The sequence below is a fragment of the Talaromyces rugulosus genome, chromosome IV, assembly GCF_013368755.1.
Source record: "Talaromyces rugulosus chromosome IV, complete sequence".
NCBI lineage: Eukaryota > Fungi > Ascomycota > Eurotiomycetes > Eurotiales > Trichocomaceae > Talaromyces > Talaromyces rugulosus.
The window spans coordinates 3203017-3220170 of record NC_049564.1 but is presented as its reverse complement, the minus strand read 5'-3'; the positions used below and the strand labels follow the sequence as shown (position 1 = coordinate 3220170).

Sequence of the window (17154 nt, the reverse complement as noted above, 5' to 3'; positions counted from 1 at the left end):
AATTATTTCTTTTATATAGAGAGATATTAAAATAAATCTTTAAATAGATCTCTAAAATTACTTCTATAAAACTTAAGGAATTTATTTTTATTAAGTAATTTTTTAGAAATATTTCTAAACTTTAATTCTTTAAAATTAATAATTAAATAGTAACTAGACTCTTCTATATTATTATTACTAACATTCTTATTATATTAATATCTATTAATAGTACTTAATTTTATTATTATATTAGCTCATAAAATTTTTAGATTTTAAATAAAGATAAATAAAGATTTAAAATTAAAGTATTAATAAAATATTTATTATAATTATATAGATTATACTAAATATAAAAAAATTAAAATAAAAAAAAGTCTATTTATAATTAAAGTATTAATTATAGTTAAAGACTAATTATATTAGTTATAAAAAAAATAAAAATAAAATATAAAGATATTTATTATAATATAATATATTTTTTCTAAAGATATTAATTTTTATTTAGAGATATAATTCTTTAAAATAATAAATATAGAAAAAGAATCTAATTATTAAAATCTATAGAAAGGTTTTATTTTATATATTTAGATAATTAGCTTAATCTTTTATGGCTCTGGGATAAGGCTATCCCCAGATCTAGCACTGTGGGTTAGGGTTGATGCCTTTCCTGCCTGAGGCCTCCCATCCGGCCACGAGGCCGCTCCTACCCTTGGGGATAGCCTCAGGTTCAGCCGTCACATTTTTATCTTTATTTAGTATTATTGTAGCAATAAGAAAAATTTAGTAGAGATAATGATTACTAGTACGTGACGGAGTTTTGTCCAAATTTCTCTAACCATCCGCCGTACATAACGGACACTAACGAGCCGAGCTGGCCCGAAAGTTTAAACAGACCCACAACTCTTATACAGCTCACACGTTCTATGTTGATTCAAAGCGCGGTTTCTAACCAACATAATTCTATTTATGTATATAAATTCAATTACTAGTACGATTAGAAATTTGAAAGTTCCTATGCCCGAGAATACCACACTGAAATTGACGGCGTACCAGCCGAATTAACCAACGGTAGCATGGTTTGGAACCCGTTTGCAGGCAAACTGCGACCAGAGCTGGACGAGGCGTGGCATAGTCTTTTTGAGAACAATATCCATGTGACTAAGGAAGACCTCCAATTTCACAACATCACTTCTTTGCCTATGGCCAGTGATGGCCACGGACCGAACGGTGACGAAGAATGGGTCGACCAGTTGGGTGTATTCCATGAGCTGCACTGCCTAAAACGCATTCGCCACTGGGTCTATCGCGATTATTACCTTGAAAATGCTACTGAATCGGTCTTGATTGAAGAGTCTGCTCATGTAGATCATTGTATAGAGCTGCTGCGGGAGGCTATTCTATACCACGCTGATACCACCTTGAGCGGTTTCAGATGGATCAAGGCTGATGGAGCAACCCATCTGACAGTAGAGGCACCAGGATATCATATATGCGTGGCTTGGGACAAGTTGCGAGCCTGGAATGATGAGAGAGCGGTTGAAGCTTTCGAATCAGGGGTGCTTGCTGCTCCCGACGACAGCCAGTAGTGATAGAAGAGGATGGAAATGCATATAAGAAAATAACAATAATGCTTTAAATTCTTAAAGTTTGTTTAGAGTGTAATTATAACGACAGTAATGACCACTTTATCCATTATCATTCTAATATACTGACCTTACTCTAAATCAGAAAAGAAAAGGTATCATAATTCATTCGACCAATTCTTCTCCGCCCAAGCCTTGACCCCCTCATAATCTCGACATGTTCGGTAGAAGCCCCAACCGGTAACACCCTTTAGATCCCTATCCACAAGCTCCAGGTTCGTGTCAGCAGAGCACATGAGATTTTGCTGCAGGTAGTCGAAACAATATCTGACATGATGAGGATCACTCAAATAACTATGCTCTTCATGATCGGGTAGCAGAGACACTTTGAAGGCAGCATAGTAAACTTGTCGCAACACATTCAAGCAGTAAAGTGTGTGGAAAACAGTGAGACCTGAGGTTTCAGGTGCGATGATTGGATGTTTGAAAAAGCCCTTACCCTTCGGGAAGAGAGATTCCCACGCTGCATCACTTTCCGGTGATGGACTATGGGAGAAGGTGCTATTATACTTCATAAAGACTTTAATATCACCCTCTAGATCTATGAAGTAGGTCAGTCTACTTATTCACATTCTTCTTTAGGCAGGGCATACTTGAAAGGCTATTCTGTTTAGTTTGGGATTAATAATCGTCGGCTGCAGTGCCAAAGCCAAAGGCTATAGCTGCCGTAAACACGACGATAGGCCTGACCTACAATAAAGCGTATTTAGAGGACGATTTCTTGGATTTGGTGTTTATCTTCTCTAAAAGGCCGTCCTTCCCGCTCATCAGTGGGTCATCTGGCTTTGATGATTCAAAAGACATCCTTGTCTTCCACTTTGTACCTTTGTTAGATCGCAAAAGAAGTAGCCTTTTTTTTACTCCTAAAGAGCAGTAGAGAAATATCAACGGTCAACTCCTTAATAAACTGGGGGTAGTGTGACTTTTTCCATTTACTTTTATTATTATGATTATTGAATCAAGTTAAACGAGCTTACCTAACCTTGAGGCTATAAAAGTCTCGTTCCCTTTTAGCTATTTCTAGCATTAATTAATCATTTGGTATCTGTCAGACGACCCATGCACGATTACGGTGATTCCAGACTAGTCATGTATGTACGTCAACAATAGGGGCGGGCGGCTACCCTTCGAGGTAGTAGATGTACAATAAATCCCTCTATGTACTAGCATCCTCAAAGCGTGCTTGATATAGTGGTTAATCCTCCGAGTTGGAGTCAGAATCTGCTAATAATTATCAAAGTCATTCTAGTCTATCACCAGGGCTAGTTTTCTTCTTCTCTCTTCCTTTTCCTTGCGTAACGTCCTGTTCGTCATTTCGTGTAGCCTGACTCTTGATTACACAAGAATCGACATATTCCAGCGTCTATTGTTGCCCTTTTGCCCCAATGCATATACAAGAAAAACTAATTCTAGTAAAGTCTGTCAGCATTGTTCACGCCACGTATGGCGGCTAGCGTGGATTCTGTTGAATGAGGATATTTGAAGCGTCTTTCACTCCGTAGGTCGATCTTCGCTCGCATGTAATTAAGATGATGGTATAGCCTGATAGGAAAATCTTTTTTTAATTGGATGCTTATCGACCGCGTTATAAACTCATAATATATACCGAAACGGGGTCCAAACGTCCATATTTCTATGCAAATTATAAATTCAAATTAGTCCGACTCTGCCCATCGATCCTGTACATGTACATATCCATCACATTTGAATCAACATCCGTTGACTACTGCCCTGCCGCTTCAAAGAAAAACGAGCAAAAGATCTAATATCCTACTTCATAACTTCAACTCAACTTCCTCTATGCTGGGTACACGTGTGCTGTGCGGGTTTATAGTCCTTGCCTCTTTGGCAACAGCAGTTCCGATTAGTGAGGGTATGTAGAAATAACATACACATTCCCTTTCCTTTTCATTTAAAAAAGCCTTTCTAAAATTAATTATCATAGCGTCTTCCAGGAATGACGTGACGGATGGTGATGACAAAGCTGTTTACACTTGGACTGTACCTGAGAGTAAGGCGATGCGCGAGGATGGCGATGATAATGTTGTCTATACTTGGGCTGCTCCAAATGCAGATACTTAAATACGTGTAGGAATGAACCACCAGACTGATACATTAACATGACCAGGGCTATGAAAACAACGCCCTGAGTGTAGCAGCCAAGCTTAAATTCAAACCATCCTAACATACTTTATATATAATCAAAATCTAACAGCTTTAGACCTTAACTAAACAGAAAAAGTGCTGTAGGTAAAATAAGACATATAACTATTAGGTTCAAAAAAACTCCTTACTACAACAACATTATGAAAATCTTAGACCTAGCAACATAAAAGTTAAAAGAACTTTTATCTATTCTCTCCTACAGCCGGAAAATCGTAAAAACCCTGACGGTTAAGCTCTGCTATCTACGCATGTGCTAATTTCCTAACTACCAGCTCACCTCTTCGAGCTGAAGTAAGATTTGGAATTCCCAGCACTAGCTAAATCTAGAGTAAGATCCACACTCTGTATTGAAAGTTTGAAATCCTGCTAGCTCCGTGTTAATTTATGCACATCTATGACGTTGAGTTTTCTTGTACCTTGACACAACGATTCATCGGTCGGATTCCGAAAAGGATATAAAGGAAATGTTCATGTTAGTGGCCAGATTTGGGTAGAGACTTCAGGATCCTTCTGTTGGATCGCGTGATTGCAGGGACGCATTTGCCCATTTCAGAGCCTTAGACATCACTAGACTTATCCTCTGGTTATGCAAGATAACGTGCTTGTTAATTAGTTGAGCACAATCGCTTGAGGTGAACACTGCAATCATTCTGTATGCGCGTGTGTTTCTATTTAATGGCCATGGTTCATGGCGAGACACACCAATCCCCCACTAGAATCTATATAACCACCATGCGCGAGTAAATTGGTAGACGCCGGGGCTAACCCTCAGGCTAAAAACCTCTTTGTCAATTATATGACAAATTTACAAGTAGTGAGGGCTTCGACAAAAAGACTTCCGTCCAAAACTATGCCATTATCTAGAAGAGTCTAAGTGGACGAACTAGATAAAAGCCTAAATATACGATAAGCGCAGGACGACACAACAAGAATATCGCACAGACGAGGGAGCTTCGGTATAAGATGCCAACTGTGGGAAAAGAGAACACAAAGCTGCGAATTGTCGATCGCAATTAGGTTCTGACAGGGATTCCAAGTACCGCCATGGGCATTTATTAACAGCACGAGCTATGCAGAGTCAGCGGGTCGAGAACAATCTAGCGACGATCTGCCCCAATTCCGGTAGGGTATTGAACGAAACACCCTAATATTAGAAACGGCGAGAATACCAACATCCAACCTTTCTAATGTGAAATGCAATAGGCCATAACTGTGCACCAAAACCCTACCAACCATCATGAAGATCAATCATTGCATAATATACTGGACACAACAAAAGATCTACAAGTTGAGATACACTCTTTGTACATTAAATTATATATAAATATACATGTCATTGTGAAGATCTGCACATGTAATTTGAGAGTGGTATGAGGGCGGCGAATATACAGGTTTAGAACAATCCAAATATCCTGATCTACCTATAGGTGAGGACCTCATTAAGATAGCCCAAATTGTTAAGATAACACAATCCAACAAGTATTCCTAGGATTAGTTTTCGTATTAGTATCAGTATCGGTTCCCTGGTTGTGAATATTAAATACCTGCAAACATAGCGTACGCTATACAGTAACTATACCGGCAGAATGATGTAGAGATAAGATGCCATATCATCGGCTCGGCCCTTATTGCTGTTACTCCCAACCTGTCATATACGCTCCGGGCAAATGAGTAACAACGCATTGTGTTACGTTACACTGCAGTGTGGAATACACTGCCCAATTTTTCCCTCGTCGAGCTCGGACGTACAGCTCAGCGGGTGTACGGATAGGTCGGCGGGTGTAGACTAAAATTTAGTGACCGGGTGTTTGGCTTGATAGAAAAAATAATTATATTTTTAACAATTTTTAATAATTTCTAACATCTGCTAAGCTATTAGTGTTGTATATTCTTTGTATGTATTTATTATATAAATCTCTATATATACCTAACATATACTATTAAAATCTAATCCTAATTATCCTAAAAAATCATTTTATCTAATCCTAATTCTTCTTAACACTAACCTAAACCCTTCTTAATATTTGCCCTAATCCTTTTTAATACTAACCCAGTAACCCTAACCCTCCTTAATGATCTTATATAGGTTAAGTTAAATATATACAAAGGATACATAACGCTAATAGCTCAATGAATATCAGGCTTTTTCACCGTCTTTGGCACCTAGATATCTGTCTACCCTAACAATTTTAGTCTACACCCGCCGAGGCATCCGTGACACCCGCTGAGCTGTAACCCGGTCGAGCTCAGCCTCACTGTCAAAACTACCAACTAGCAATAGTTATGGGATGGATTACTGGATTTGGTTAGTGCTGCCCCCAATTAGGTAGTACTCCGTACATGGTAAACATTACCACGCTAGCGGTGCTCTGCATATTTACTATCTACACTGAGGTCTAGCCCGGCGTTTCCGGTTCGACAGGTAGGGCATTAGAATACTGTAAAAATTTACGACGGCCAAACCCACGATAATATGACCCTGGATCCGGGATAGGAACCCCTGGATAGGGTAAATGTTGGAAATGCTAGGTAGCACTAGTAATATAAAAATACTGTAAATTAGATAAAAATTCCACTAGTATAGCTTTACTGATAAATAAATAATTTTTAGTAAATTATGTTGTTTAAGCTTTATATATATAATATAAAATTTTTATTGATATAATTTTAATGGTAATAAATATTTTTTAAATAAATTATATGATTTAAAAAGTTAGATCTTTTAATATCACTGGTTAGCTAGGCATCAGAGGTCGCGTGCCGCACAAGATGGAATCAACTACTGCCAAAGGTACCATCATCGTCACGGGCGCCAACGGCGGTCTTGGAAGTGCTGTCGCAAAGGAGATTGTTTCCAAGCCCGAGTTCTCAGCATACCATGGGCTCTACCTTGTCCGAGATGCGGCGCATGCGCCTGCGCTCGATTCCGTGCTCGCCACGAGCTCAAAGCATCCTCACGAAGCTCTCTCGACAGACCTAACCGATATCGACAGTGTCCGCAAAGCTGCTGAAACCATCAACCTACGAGTTTCAGAGGGTAAGATCCCCCAGATAAGAGCTCTGGTCCTCAATGCTGGATTCCAGGATTTCGGTAAACAGACCTGGACGAGGGATGGATTCGATACCACGTTCAGCGTCAATTATCTGGGACACTGGCTCTTGGCTCTACTCTTGCTGAAGAGCATCGATAGGGATGCCGGCAGAATCGTGATAGTTGGCAGTCAGGCTCATGAGTAAGCATTTCCTGGCCTCCCTCAGAATAAGCTGACATTCCCCAACTCAGTCCTAATGACAAGCGCAATGACTCCAGCAAAGCTTTCATCGACGACAAATACAATCCTATGATCCGCGACAAAGATAATTTTGAAGCAATTGCCAAGGGAAAATGGAGTTCTGCGATAGAGGACACGACCTGGCGCAGCGGATTCCGTCGTTACGGTGCGGCCAAGCTCTGCTTGACTATGATGATGCACGAGCTCCAGCACCGCATGAACACAGATCCTCGGTTGAAGAACGTGTGCATCTTGGGCGTCGACCCGGGCGCCATGAGTACTGGTCTACAGCGCCATGCATCGTGGTTCATCCGCGTGCTGCTATTCCAGATCATATTACCTCTCACATTGCCCCTGATGTCCAAGCCGCCCTTGCGCCCAACCCGGAAGTCAGCATCCCATATTGTGCAGGCGGCTTTCGATTCAAATGAGGTCCTGGGCCAGTACCCTAAGAATCTGTATTTCGATGGTGACGAGCCGCTGGAAACGAGCGAGGAGTCGAGGGATGTCCGGAAGAGAGAGCTGGTGTGGAAAGAAAGTGTACGCTACACACAACTGAAAGAGGGAGAGACTGTTCTAGCTGCCTGGGAGTGAGGGTGGGATTCAAGGAAGGCTCGAGGATAGTTGATGCAAATTTACTTACACCATATTAACGTATTACAAGTCGATCTTTCATGACAGGAGTGCAAAATTACCTATTTTTAGCAGGCCAAGTTTTACTTTTCGACACCAACTATCATGCCCTATGGCCAAATTGGCCATTCATCTTAGAAACAAGAGAATCTTAAAAAGGAAACTGAAGGGATTTATGTACCGAATGAGTGAATTATTCAAGAGCAAGCTACGTAGACCATACGACTCTATATTGTGGAAGCCAGTGAGAGCTACAATGCACATCTCTGGTGGGGGCTGCGCGGTGGAACGAATAACTTCGGTGTCGTTACTGATGTTACTTTGGCGGCCTTCGAACAAGGCCTCTTATAGACGACTATGACTAATAATAGTCTTACCTTAGTCAAGGACCAAGTTAGCATCTACTCTCGAATCATGCAACCACAGAACTACGATGAGAATGTGTCTTACCTGTTTGGTTGGGGCATCTCGCAGCCGCTGAACCAGACTGTCCCTATCACCTTGAACCGGCTTGTTTACACAAAGCCGCAAGGTAACAGCACCCCAGAGTACTACCAGGATATTGTGAATCTGCCAAAATTAGCTCCTCTCGAGGTTGCAGTTGCTAATAGGTCGATGATCGCTGTGGTAGGGACTGCTGCACAGCTGCCACAAGTTCAGCAGTATGCGGATCATCTCTCTCCTGCCCTCTGCTTTATCCAAAAAAAAAAAGAAGTGTTGGCTCTTCTCATTGACTCGACATAGATACTAAAAAAACTACATGTGTACCTACGAAAGAAATGCTGTTGGCCACTTTCAACGCACACAATAACAGCGTAGCATCAATCCGGAACCTTACAGGGGTGACTTCGACTGTAATCATAGAGCCCCTCCCACCGCAGATCTAAAGCGCCCTAGGCCTTGCTGGCAACACCCAGTCGCTCATCGTGTGTCTGGTCTCGCCATCCTGGACCGACCCATCGCAGAACGAGCAGATATACGCCCTAGCGCGCGATCTGATGGACACCATAGAAAATGAAGCCAAGAAACTCGGCGTCTACGACCAGTACCTCTATCTGAACTATGCAGCGCCGTGGCAGGACTTCATTATAGGCTATTACCCAGCGAGTGTAAGTCGTCTGCAGAAGCTGAAAGCGGAAGTTGATCCTAATAACGTATTTTTCAACGTCTGGTTCCTGGAGGGTTCAAAATTCCTTCTTGGACCTAAATCTTTAGCCTTAAATTATAGCGATAGAAATTGTTTTATAAGGGGTCAAGCTGGTTACCTAAGCACACAAGGTAAAGCCTTCCTGCAGGTCCTGGTAGTTAGATTCCTTCCCCATGCTTGTTGTTTTAGAGAACCGCACCCCTAGATAGAAATAAAACATCTTTGGAAAAGGCACGTCACACCTGGAAGCGTTAATGCTTTGCTGACTGAAAATAAATATTTTCCCAGGCCTGGCACTTTACAGATCTACTACTACTACTAATCTTTTAAACTTTGAAATAGAAAATCTCTATTATTACTTATCAGAAGAATTATAAAGCCATATAAATGGACTTTATAAGAAGACTGCTAGGTCATGTATGTACTATGTAATAGGCCAGCCTGACTGCTCAGGCATGGCTCCACCAACAACTAATACCTGTATGTCTATGGCTCACAATATCTATTAATAAACATAATATTTATTTATATTCAAAAACTTAAAAAGATTATATATTTTTTAAAATAAAAGATAAAGTACTTTACCATTAATAATAAATAATGATCGTCTAATATACTGGGATGATTAGATGGTATGTTGATTATATATTTATCAAATTCAAAGCAAAGCAGGCCGTTATTATTCAATCGCAATTTTGAATGAAAAGAAGGAAGGAAAAAAAATCACTCCTCTTGTCGGCTCTTTAAGTTTTCGACAACCAGTGTCGATAAACTGTTCACAGTAGTGCTCTTGTCCAGCAGCATCATAAACGGCACATCAACCTCGAGAGCATGGAATATGTACGTCCGGAACTCTGCCGCGAGCATCGAATCCATGCCAAAATCGCCTAGTTTCTGATCCATACGCAGTTTTTCAACAGGTAGGAGGATAAGATTGGCAATTTTCTTGCCAACCATGTTTCGTACTGCGTCCAGGAGGCTTGCCTCCACGCCACCATCTGCCAGCGCCTTGGCAACATCGATAGGCAGGCTGTCTGTTAAAGCGGACTTGATGCCACTTGCTGCAGCAGAGTTACGTTCAAAGGCTGCAGCAAAGAGAGAGGCGCGCGGATCGGAGAGGACGTGAATATCGCCTTCGAAGCCGCGTTCTCGCTGCCACTGTAGACCGGAGAAGTCAATACCCGTAAGCAAGTGGGTGTTGGCCAGGCGGTCGTAGCGCGGTGTCCATTTGTTCGGATGCTGATGCGTAATAGCGAGGTCCATGATCTGTATCATTTCATCCTCGTTGATGGCCTGGATCCCTCTGCGCTCCATGATATTCTCGATCTCAGGGTGCTCATGCAGATATCCAACCTCTGCAATCCTTCCGTACCCGACAGCGACGGCCGGCAGGTCGAGGTCATTGCGGTATCGAGCAAAAGCATCCAAAAAAGCGTTTGCAGCGCAGTAGTTACTTTCAGTAGCAGCACCGATAGTCCCTGCAGTCGAGGAGGTCATGACGAAGAAGTCGAGCTGTGTATCTCTGCCGTCCTTGCGCAGAGAGTTGTGAAGATTCCATGTTCCTTGTACCTTTGGACGGATTACCCTGTGCCAATACTCCTCGGTCATGTCGGTCCAGATGGTCTCGCGCAGTGCCATCGCTCCCTGGATGACACCGCCAATCGGGCTTTTGGCAGCCTGGATGCATCGCTCAACATCTTCGGGGACTCCAACATCGCCACGAACCACTTCTACATCCGCGCCGCTGTTGTGGAGGTTTTCAACGAGCGACCTGGCAGCAGGTTTATCCATGGCAGTGCGGCCTAGGAAGACGAACCGACACGCTCCACGACTCATCATCCATTTGGTCAAACTACGACCAAGCCCACCAAGGCAACCGATCATCAAATAGCTCTTGTTGGAGTCGAATTTAGATTCGTGTCGATCTGGGCGTACGGCGAGTTTGCTTTCGTTGTTTTGGAAAGAGACCGCAACCTTGCCCATCCGTGTGCCGCGCATGAAGTACCGGAATGCTTCTTCGATATTTGCTGCGTCGAATACCTCAAGCGGCGTACAGGGTGAAGCAACATTGGTTCGGACGAGCTCCATGCTCTCCTTCAAGAGCTTGTGCCACATTTTGTGGTGGGCTGGTCGGTCTGAGATATAAAGAGCACTCAAGTCAAAGGCTATAAAAGAGACATTACGGCCGAACGTGGCCATGTCCAGGTTACCGTGCTCGATTATGTCCTTTTTCCCAATCTCAATGAACCGACCAAACTCCGCACAGGTCTTGAAACTATCGTGAAGCAAGTCACCGACCAGAGAATTCAGCACAACATCAACGCCTCGGCCTCCAGTAGCAGCAAGAACACCGCTGAGGAATGAGGAATCGCGAGAGCTGAAAATGTGATCGGGGTCAAGGCCAAAGGTCTGCACAAGATACTCTTTCTTAGCCTCATTTCCGACAGTGGCGAAGATCTCAGCGCCAATGTTCTTCGCCAGTTGGATAGCGGCAATGCCGACACCGCCAGAGGCAGAGTGAATGAGTACGCTTTCTCCAGGCTGCAGGCTAGCACGATACCGAAGGCCATAAATCACGGTGGCAAACGCGATCGGAATTGTCGAGACGGTCTGAGTTATGTTAGCAATCTGTCTGTCTTGGTTCAAAGTTACTCAGAGTTATTAACTTACATTGAAGTCCTCCTCGTCGTTGAGCTTACAAACAGCCCACTCCGGGAATCGCTCATAAGTAGCGAAATGCCCGGGGGCCATCGCAACAATTCGATCTCCCACCTTGACATCTTGAACACTTTCCCCTACGGCGACAATCACACCAGAACACTCGCAGGAGCATGATGCGTCTTTGGTATCCACCCTGGCGCCAAGCGCATACAAATCCTGAATCAGTCAGTCAGACAGGGTTGTTTGTTGATATACAAAATAACAGTATTATTACCTTAGCATTCATGCCAACACTTTTGACCTGAACTTCTACATGATCAGCAGCTAATAGACCCTGGAACTCCTTGATGGCAAAATGAATAGTTTCCATCTGGCCAGGGTTCTTGATGCTCAACTCAGCCCGGCCGACATCCCGAAGAGTCATTTCGGTTATTCCTTCATTCTGCTTAAGGTCGAACTGCTCATTGAGAAGGATCTCAGGTTCCCATCGCAGAGCGTGGACGATTCCATCTTTCTGCGCAAGTTCTGGCTCATGCACCGCTTCCGAAAACAGATGTTTGACCGCGTAAGTGACATTTTGTGCTGTGGCTTCGATGTCAGATAAAGGGTCATCGATGTCAAGAATTTGCAATTTCAATGCAGGCTGTTCGAGCATTAACGGCCCTGCGATGCCCCGAATGAGTGCATGATCTGGATTACTGCCTGACACAAGGTTTCCATTCGTTATCCACATAATTTTCGACGCCTTGTTGGTCAAAACCTGCACTCGTTCCAAATCCTTCTCCCTGATTGTGCTTAGGAGTGGTTCCGTAGCCTCGATTGTTGAGACTACAATAGCACGAAGAGGTATTGTTTCTTCAGAAACCTCTTCCAAACCTAGAACTGATACTTCTAAGTTGAAAAGTGATGACAGTGCTGTTTGAAGTCTCTTATTTAAAGATGATGACGTTTGCCCGCGGTGTACCTTGAACACGGTCACTTAGTGTAGCAATAATACGAATTACAACAAACTTACCAGTACGATTTGACGCGCCTGAGCTGTAAGAGCAACTGATTCCGGTCTTGGTCTCCCCATGAGAACGGCAGAAGCCTGCTGGGTGCGTTCAGTGATAATCTCAAACCTGCTCTCTTGTGCAATGCTCTGCTTGAGAACTTGAGGACAGATTATGTAGCCAGACGGGGCTAAGGCGTCAAGTACCAAAGGCAAGACGGGTTTACCAGTCTGTTTTTTAATTAGCTCCACAGTTTGGATTTGATAAATGTTGTATTTCTCACATTTGAAATGATGGCTATATCAAACCTGACATCTCCGGGGAACTCTAACACGCCATTCTGTACCGCGGAGTTATTGGAATCAAAGTCTGGGTGCATAGAGTGTAATCTGCCATCATCACCGACTGTAGCTTGTTCAAAAGTTTCGAACCGTCTCGTCCTATCACCGTCACGGAGAATATTTTTGAATATACTGATAGTTTCAGTTTTGCAGTCGACAGCGAGAACTCGTGAATTCGGCCATTTGAACGCAATCAAGTCCAAGGCCGCAGCGAGGCGAACATCGGATTCTTCAATGCTTCCCTCTCGGAAATATGTGTTCGTGAACCAGTCGAGATACCGTGAGAAACCCGTGTTAGGTCCAGCCGCGAGTACGGTGACATCCGGCTTCCACGCTACCCTGACTAGAGGCGTGTTCGCTTTGGGAGTCTCTGTTCGGGCATTGCCTTGGAATCGAATGGCGCGAACATTCTTCATACTTACCAATACATTTTCACTTTCGTTGATCATTTCAGCATCAATTTTGACTGTACCGAACCCGACTGGCTCTGAATTCGAATCAATGAACCATGATTGTGCGATGCTCATGTCCAAATCAGCCGGGCTGGATATTTGTACTGTCTCAATACTGACCGGGACGGTAGCTCGCAAATCCCTTGCCCATCCACGCGTAGTAGCGACAAAGGCTGTCTGCAGCAGAGCGTCAATGTTTATTGGGTGTACGATGTACTTGAGGTGCCCATCTCCCTGTGGAAACACATCCTCTTCGCGGACAAGATGCGTTGTGGCAGTAGCTACATACGACTTTCGTGCGCTATCACAGAATATATCTTTCATGACTGCGAATTGTGGGCCCCAGTTGAGACCTTCCTGGGTGAACTTGTTATACCAGACGTGAGTAGCCTGCTGCTCCATCAAGCTTCGGTCAAGATTGATTCGACGTTGAGTCGATGTGCGTACTTCCGCACCACTTGAAATGCTGACAAGGCAAACGGCGTGAGTAGTAGATTGACTCTGATCGCGTGATATGGAGCTGACACTAAAGCGCCACCACTTAGCTGAAAGTGTGGTGTTGGATAAGCGAAGCGGTTCCAGTTCAGTGAATATCTCAATTTGTGGTCGCTGCTCTATGTGAAAGTCCATCGCCTTTAAGAAGCAGACGTTTTTCAGCGTCACCCCTGGACATTCATGAAGCGGTATGTCATTCACCTGGCACACCGCTTCGGTGGCCATGGCTATATAGGCTGCTGCAGGGAAGACTATTGATGGGCCTAATCTGTGGTCTTTGAGCCACGAGATCTCTTCGACATTGAGGATATTTCTCCAAGTGGTGTTTGCCTTGCTGGCTCCTGGCAATTGCGATCCAAGGAGGTCGTGACGGGGATATTTGCGATTGCGGAACTCAGTCACGGTGCGTGGCTCACTCCAGGGGCAAGAAGATCCATAGTCCCAAGGATACGCTGGAAGGTCGTAAATAACCTGCACCGGTCGATGGCTGGAGTCGCTGCCGCTTTCAAGAATTGCCTGGAAGGAGATCTCGTCATGCCTGTGGAGAAAAAGTGAACCGACAAGACTCAGCACGGAAACAGAGGAGTCTTTTCCACGACTCAGGGCAGAATGATACAAGTGTCCCTCCGAAGTTCCGTTAACTTTATTCACCGTCTCCTTTATGGGAAGCTCTAGAGCCGAGTGAGGACCGAGCTCAATGAAGTGAGTTGGACCATTCTCTAGAGCTAAGCTGAGAGCTGCTTCAAACTCTACAGGTGACTCGAGATTTATGCGCCAATAATGAGGCGTAGCAACATCTGTAGCGGCTACATTTGTTTTTGTAACGCTAGAGATCATGCGAATTGTTGATGCAGAGTGACCATTAGCTTTGCCATTTATCTCAGAGTCGTGCCAAACACGCTGTAAGAGTTCTTCATAGACTGGACCAACAGCATGCATGTGGTGAGAATGATAAGCCTTGTCGCCAGTCCTCAGCTTCCTAGCAAATGTACCACGCTCTTGGAATACACTTAAAAGCTTGTCGATTGCCGTGCTATCACCACTTAAGGTGGTACTCCCAGGCGAATTGATACAAGCCACAGTAATTGCTGTCTTTAAGCCAAGTTCATCGATGGCATCCTGTGCTTGATGCCTGTTCAAGCCGGTTGCCAACATGCCTCCTTGCTCTTTGCTCAAGGACACGCTCAAGCCACGAAGATACGAACATAGGATTGCTTGACGAGCACTGATAAAGTCACCCGCATATGCAGCCGCTATCTCGCCTGAGGAGTGCCCTAGGACGGTCTGTGGCTTGATATTCCAGTCACGAAGAAGATTGGTAAGCGCAAGTTGAACAGCAGTACAAACAGGCTGAGAGCGGTCAGAAAGGTGAATTTTGTTAGCATCCTTGTTCAGGATTGTCTCCTCTATGGTCCAGGATGGCCGAATGGCCTCATCCAGCGCTTGAAGACATGCGTCATAGTAGCGAATGGATTTTTGGAAGGAGGGGAATCTGTGAATCAATTCACAGGCAATACCTGGCCACTGAGCGCCTTGACCGGTGTAGACAAAAGTTAGGCCTAGAGCCTCGTAGGCTTTGTCGGCCTGGATTGCTGGAGATAGAAGACCTAGATCATTTTGGAAGGAGGAATTTGGCGCCACCAAAAAGCCGCGAGTCGCTAGACGCGATCGACGACAGTTGAGTGTGTATTCCAGATCTTTGATGTTTACCAGGCTGCCATTATCCGTTAAGTACCTGCCAATGTTGTTGAATTGTTTTAAGAGAGAATCCTCGGTAGCGGCAGAGAAGAGAGTGATGCCGACAGGATCGAGATTTTCACCATGTCCATTCTCATGAAGCTCATCCGTAAGCTTTCCAATCCGACAAACTCCATTCGTATGACCTTTTTGATGCACCAAATTATCGTTTCTAGGAGCAGCTTCAATAATGACATGTCCATTGGCTCCGCCAAATCCAAAAGAATTGACGCCAACTCTCCGAACTGCACTGGGTGGCCAGGCCCGATTTTCTCGGACAATATCCACATTCCACTCGTCGAGCTTGATACTGGGGTTGACCTTTTCCACGCCTATAGTCGCTGGGATGACACCGTTTTCAAGCGCAAGGACCATCTTGATGATACTGGAGATGCCACTCGCTCCTTCGCTGTGGCCAAGGGCGGGTTTCACGCCACCAACGAATATTGGCGCGCCACTGCGATTTTGGAATACACGAGAAACGGCTTCCACTTCGATGGGGTCACCAACCTTGGTGCCGGTTCCATGCAGCTGTAACGGAGTTAGCAGGTATTTGATGTAGGCTTGGGAGGACTCTCACCTCGACATAGCTCGTTTCGTCAGGCTGTAGTCCTGCACGTCGATATGCCGTTCTCATCACCGCTTCCTGCCCCTTGACACTGGGTTGGACAATTCCCGGCGTTTTCCCGTTACTGTTGGTGAATTAGCTTGCTGTTTGCCTTTTCTCTCACCCCTTGGATGACTAGACTAACCCGTTGACAGCTGTTCCCCGGATCACGGCTCTGATCGGGTCTCCGTCTGCAATGGCGTCATCGAGTCGCTTCAGATACAGAGAAGAGACACCCTCTGCTCGTCCATATCCATTTGCAGCTTCGTCGAAGCTGTGGCAGATACCTTCCGGCGACAGAATGCCTGCCTTGACGGCAATCATCTGCTGCTCGGCCGATTGGATCAAGTTGGCAGATGCAACCACGGCGGCATTGCAATCATGTGCATCAAGAGAGAGACACGCAGAATGCAGCGCATACAGGGATGATGAACACGCGGTATCCAGGACCACCGACGGTCCGCGCAGGTCGAAGCAGTGCGTGATACGGTTTGACAAGACTGTCGGGCTTGCGCCGGTCGCACTGTAGCGCCCGAAATACTCTGGGTCTTTATATTGCATGACCATGTAGTCGTTGGTGAAGTTGCCTACAAAAACTCCCGTGTTCGAGCCACTGATGTCTTCTAGCCGGGAACCGCTACTCTCAAAGGATTCGTAGACCACCTCCAGCAGCTTGCGCTGCTGGGGGTCCATTGAGCTTGCTTCGAGATTGTTGATCCCAAAGAACGTGTTCTCGAACGCTCGAATGTCGGATCGGATGAAGTATCCCCCTTTCGAGTGAATACTCCCCGGCCGGTCAGGATTCAAGTGAATGAAGCCATCTGCGTTGAACCTCGAGCTAGGAATTGGCCCGTGTCCAGACTTGCCTTCGAGCAGAAGCTCCCATAATTGTGAAGGTGTAGAAACCTCACCCGGAAGTCGACACCCTGTACCGAAGACTTAGAGTTTTTCTGAGATGAGAGAGTAGAGCGACTTACCAATTCCCACTATGGCGATAGGATGCCTTTGAGTGCCTGTCTCATGCAT

At 44.7% G+C, this 17154-nt stretch overlaps 5 protein-coding genes across 5 annotated transcripts; 3 read left to right on the top strand and 2 right to left on the bottom strand.

Moving 5' to 3' along the window:
- Positions 1-1055: 1055 nt before the first annotated feature.
- On the top strand, positions 1056-1568 carry TRUGW13939_07914 (uncharacterized protein; the record flags this gene model as incomplete). Its single annotated transcript, XM_035491051.1, has 1 exon — positions 1056-1568. One exon carries the CDS (start codon positions 1056-1058, stop codon positions 1566-1568), a length of 513 nt encoding a protein of 170 aa, XP_035346944.1.
- Positions 1569-1723: 155 nt separating this feature from the next.
- Positions 1724-2429, bottom strand: TRUGW13939_07913 (uncharacterized protein; the record flags this gene model as incomplete). The annotated part of the gene is made up of 3 exons (XM_035491050.1): positions 1724-2166; positions 2219-2226; positions 2320-2429. 3 exons carry the CDS (start codon positions 2427-2429, stop codon positions 1724-1726), a joined length of 561 nt encoding a protein of 186 aa, XP_035346943.1.
- A 4131-nt stretch (positions 2430-6560) lies between these two features.
- On the top strand, positions 6561-7657 carry TRUGW13939_07912 (uncharacterized protein; the record flags this gene model as incomplete). Its single annotated transcript, XM_035491049.1, has 2 exons — positions 6561-7024; positions 7075-7657. The coding sequence occupies 2 exons, from the start codon at positions 6561-6563 to the stop codon at positions 7655-7657; spliced, it is 1047 nt and encodes a 348-aa protein (XP_035346942.1).
- Positions 7658-8053: 396 nt separating this feature from the next.
- Positions 8054-8440, top strand: TRUGW13939_07911 (uncharacterized protein; the record flags this gene model as incomplete). Its single annotated transcript, XM_035491048.1, has 1 exon — positions 8054-8440. One exon carries the CDS (start codon positions 8054-8056, stop codon positions 8438-8440), a length of 387 nt encoding a protein of 128 aa, XP_035346941.1.
- A 1126-nt stretch (positions 8441-9566) lies between these two features.
- On the bottom strand, positions 9567-17154 carry TRUGW13939_07910 (uncharacterized protein; the record flags this gene model as incomplete). Its single annotated transcript, XM_035491047.1, has 8 exons — positions 9567-11453; positions 11514-11720; positions 11779-12468; positions 12520-12726; positions 12780-16052; positions 16102-16213; positions 16274-17054; positions 17106-17154. 8 exons carry the CDS (start codon positions 17152-17154, stop codon positions 9567-9569), a joined length of 7206 nt encoding a protein of 2401 aa, XP_035346940.1.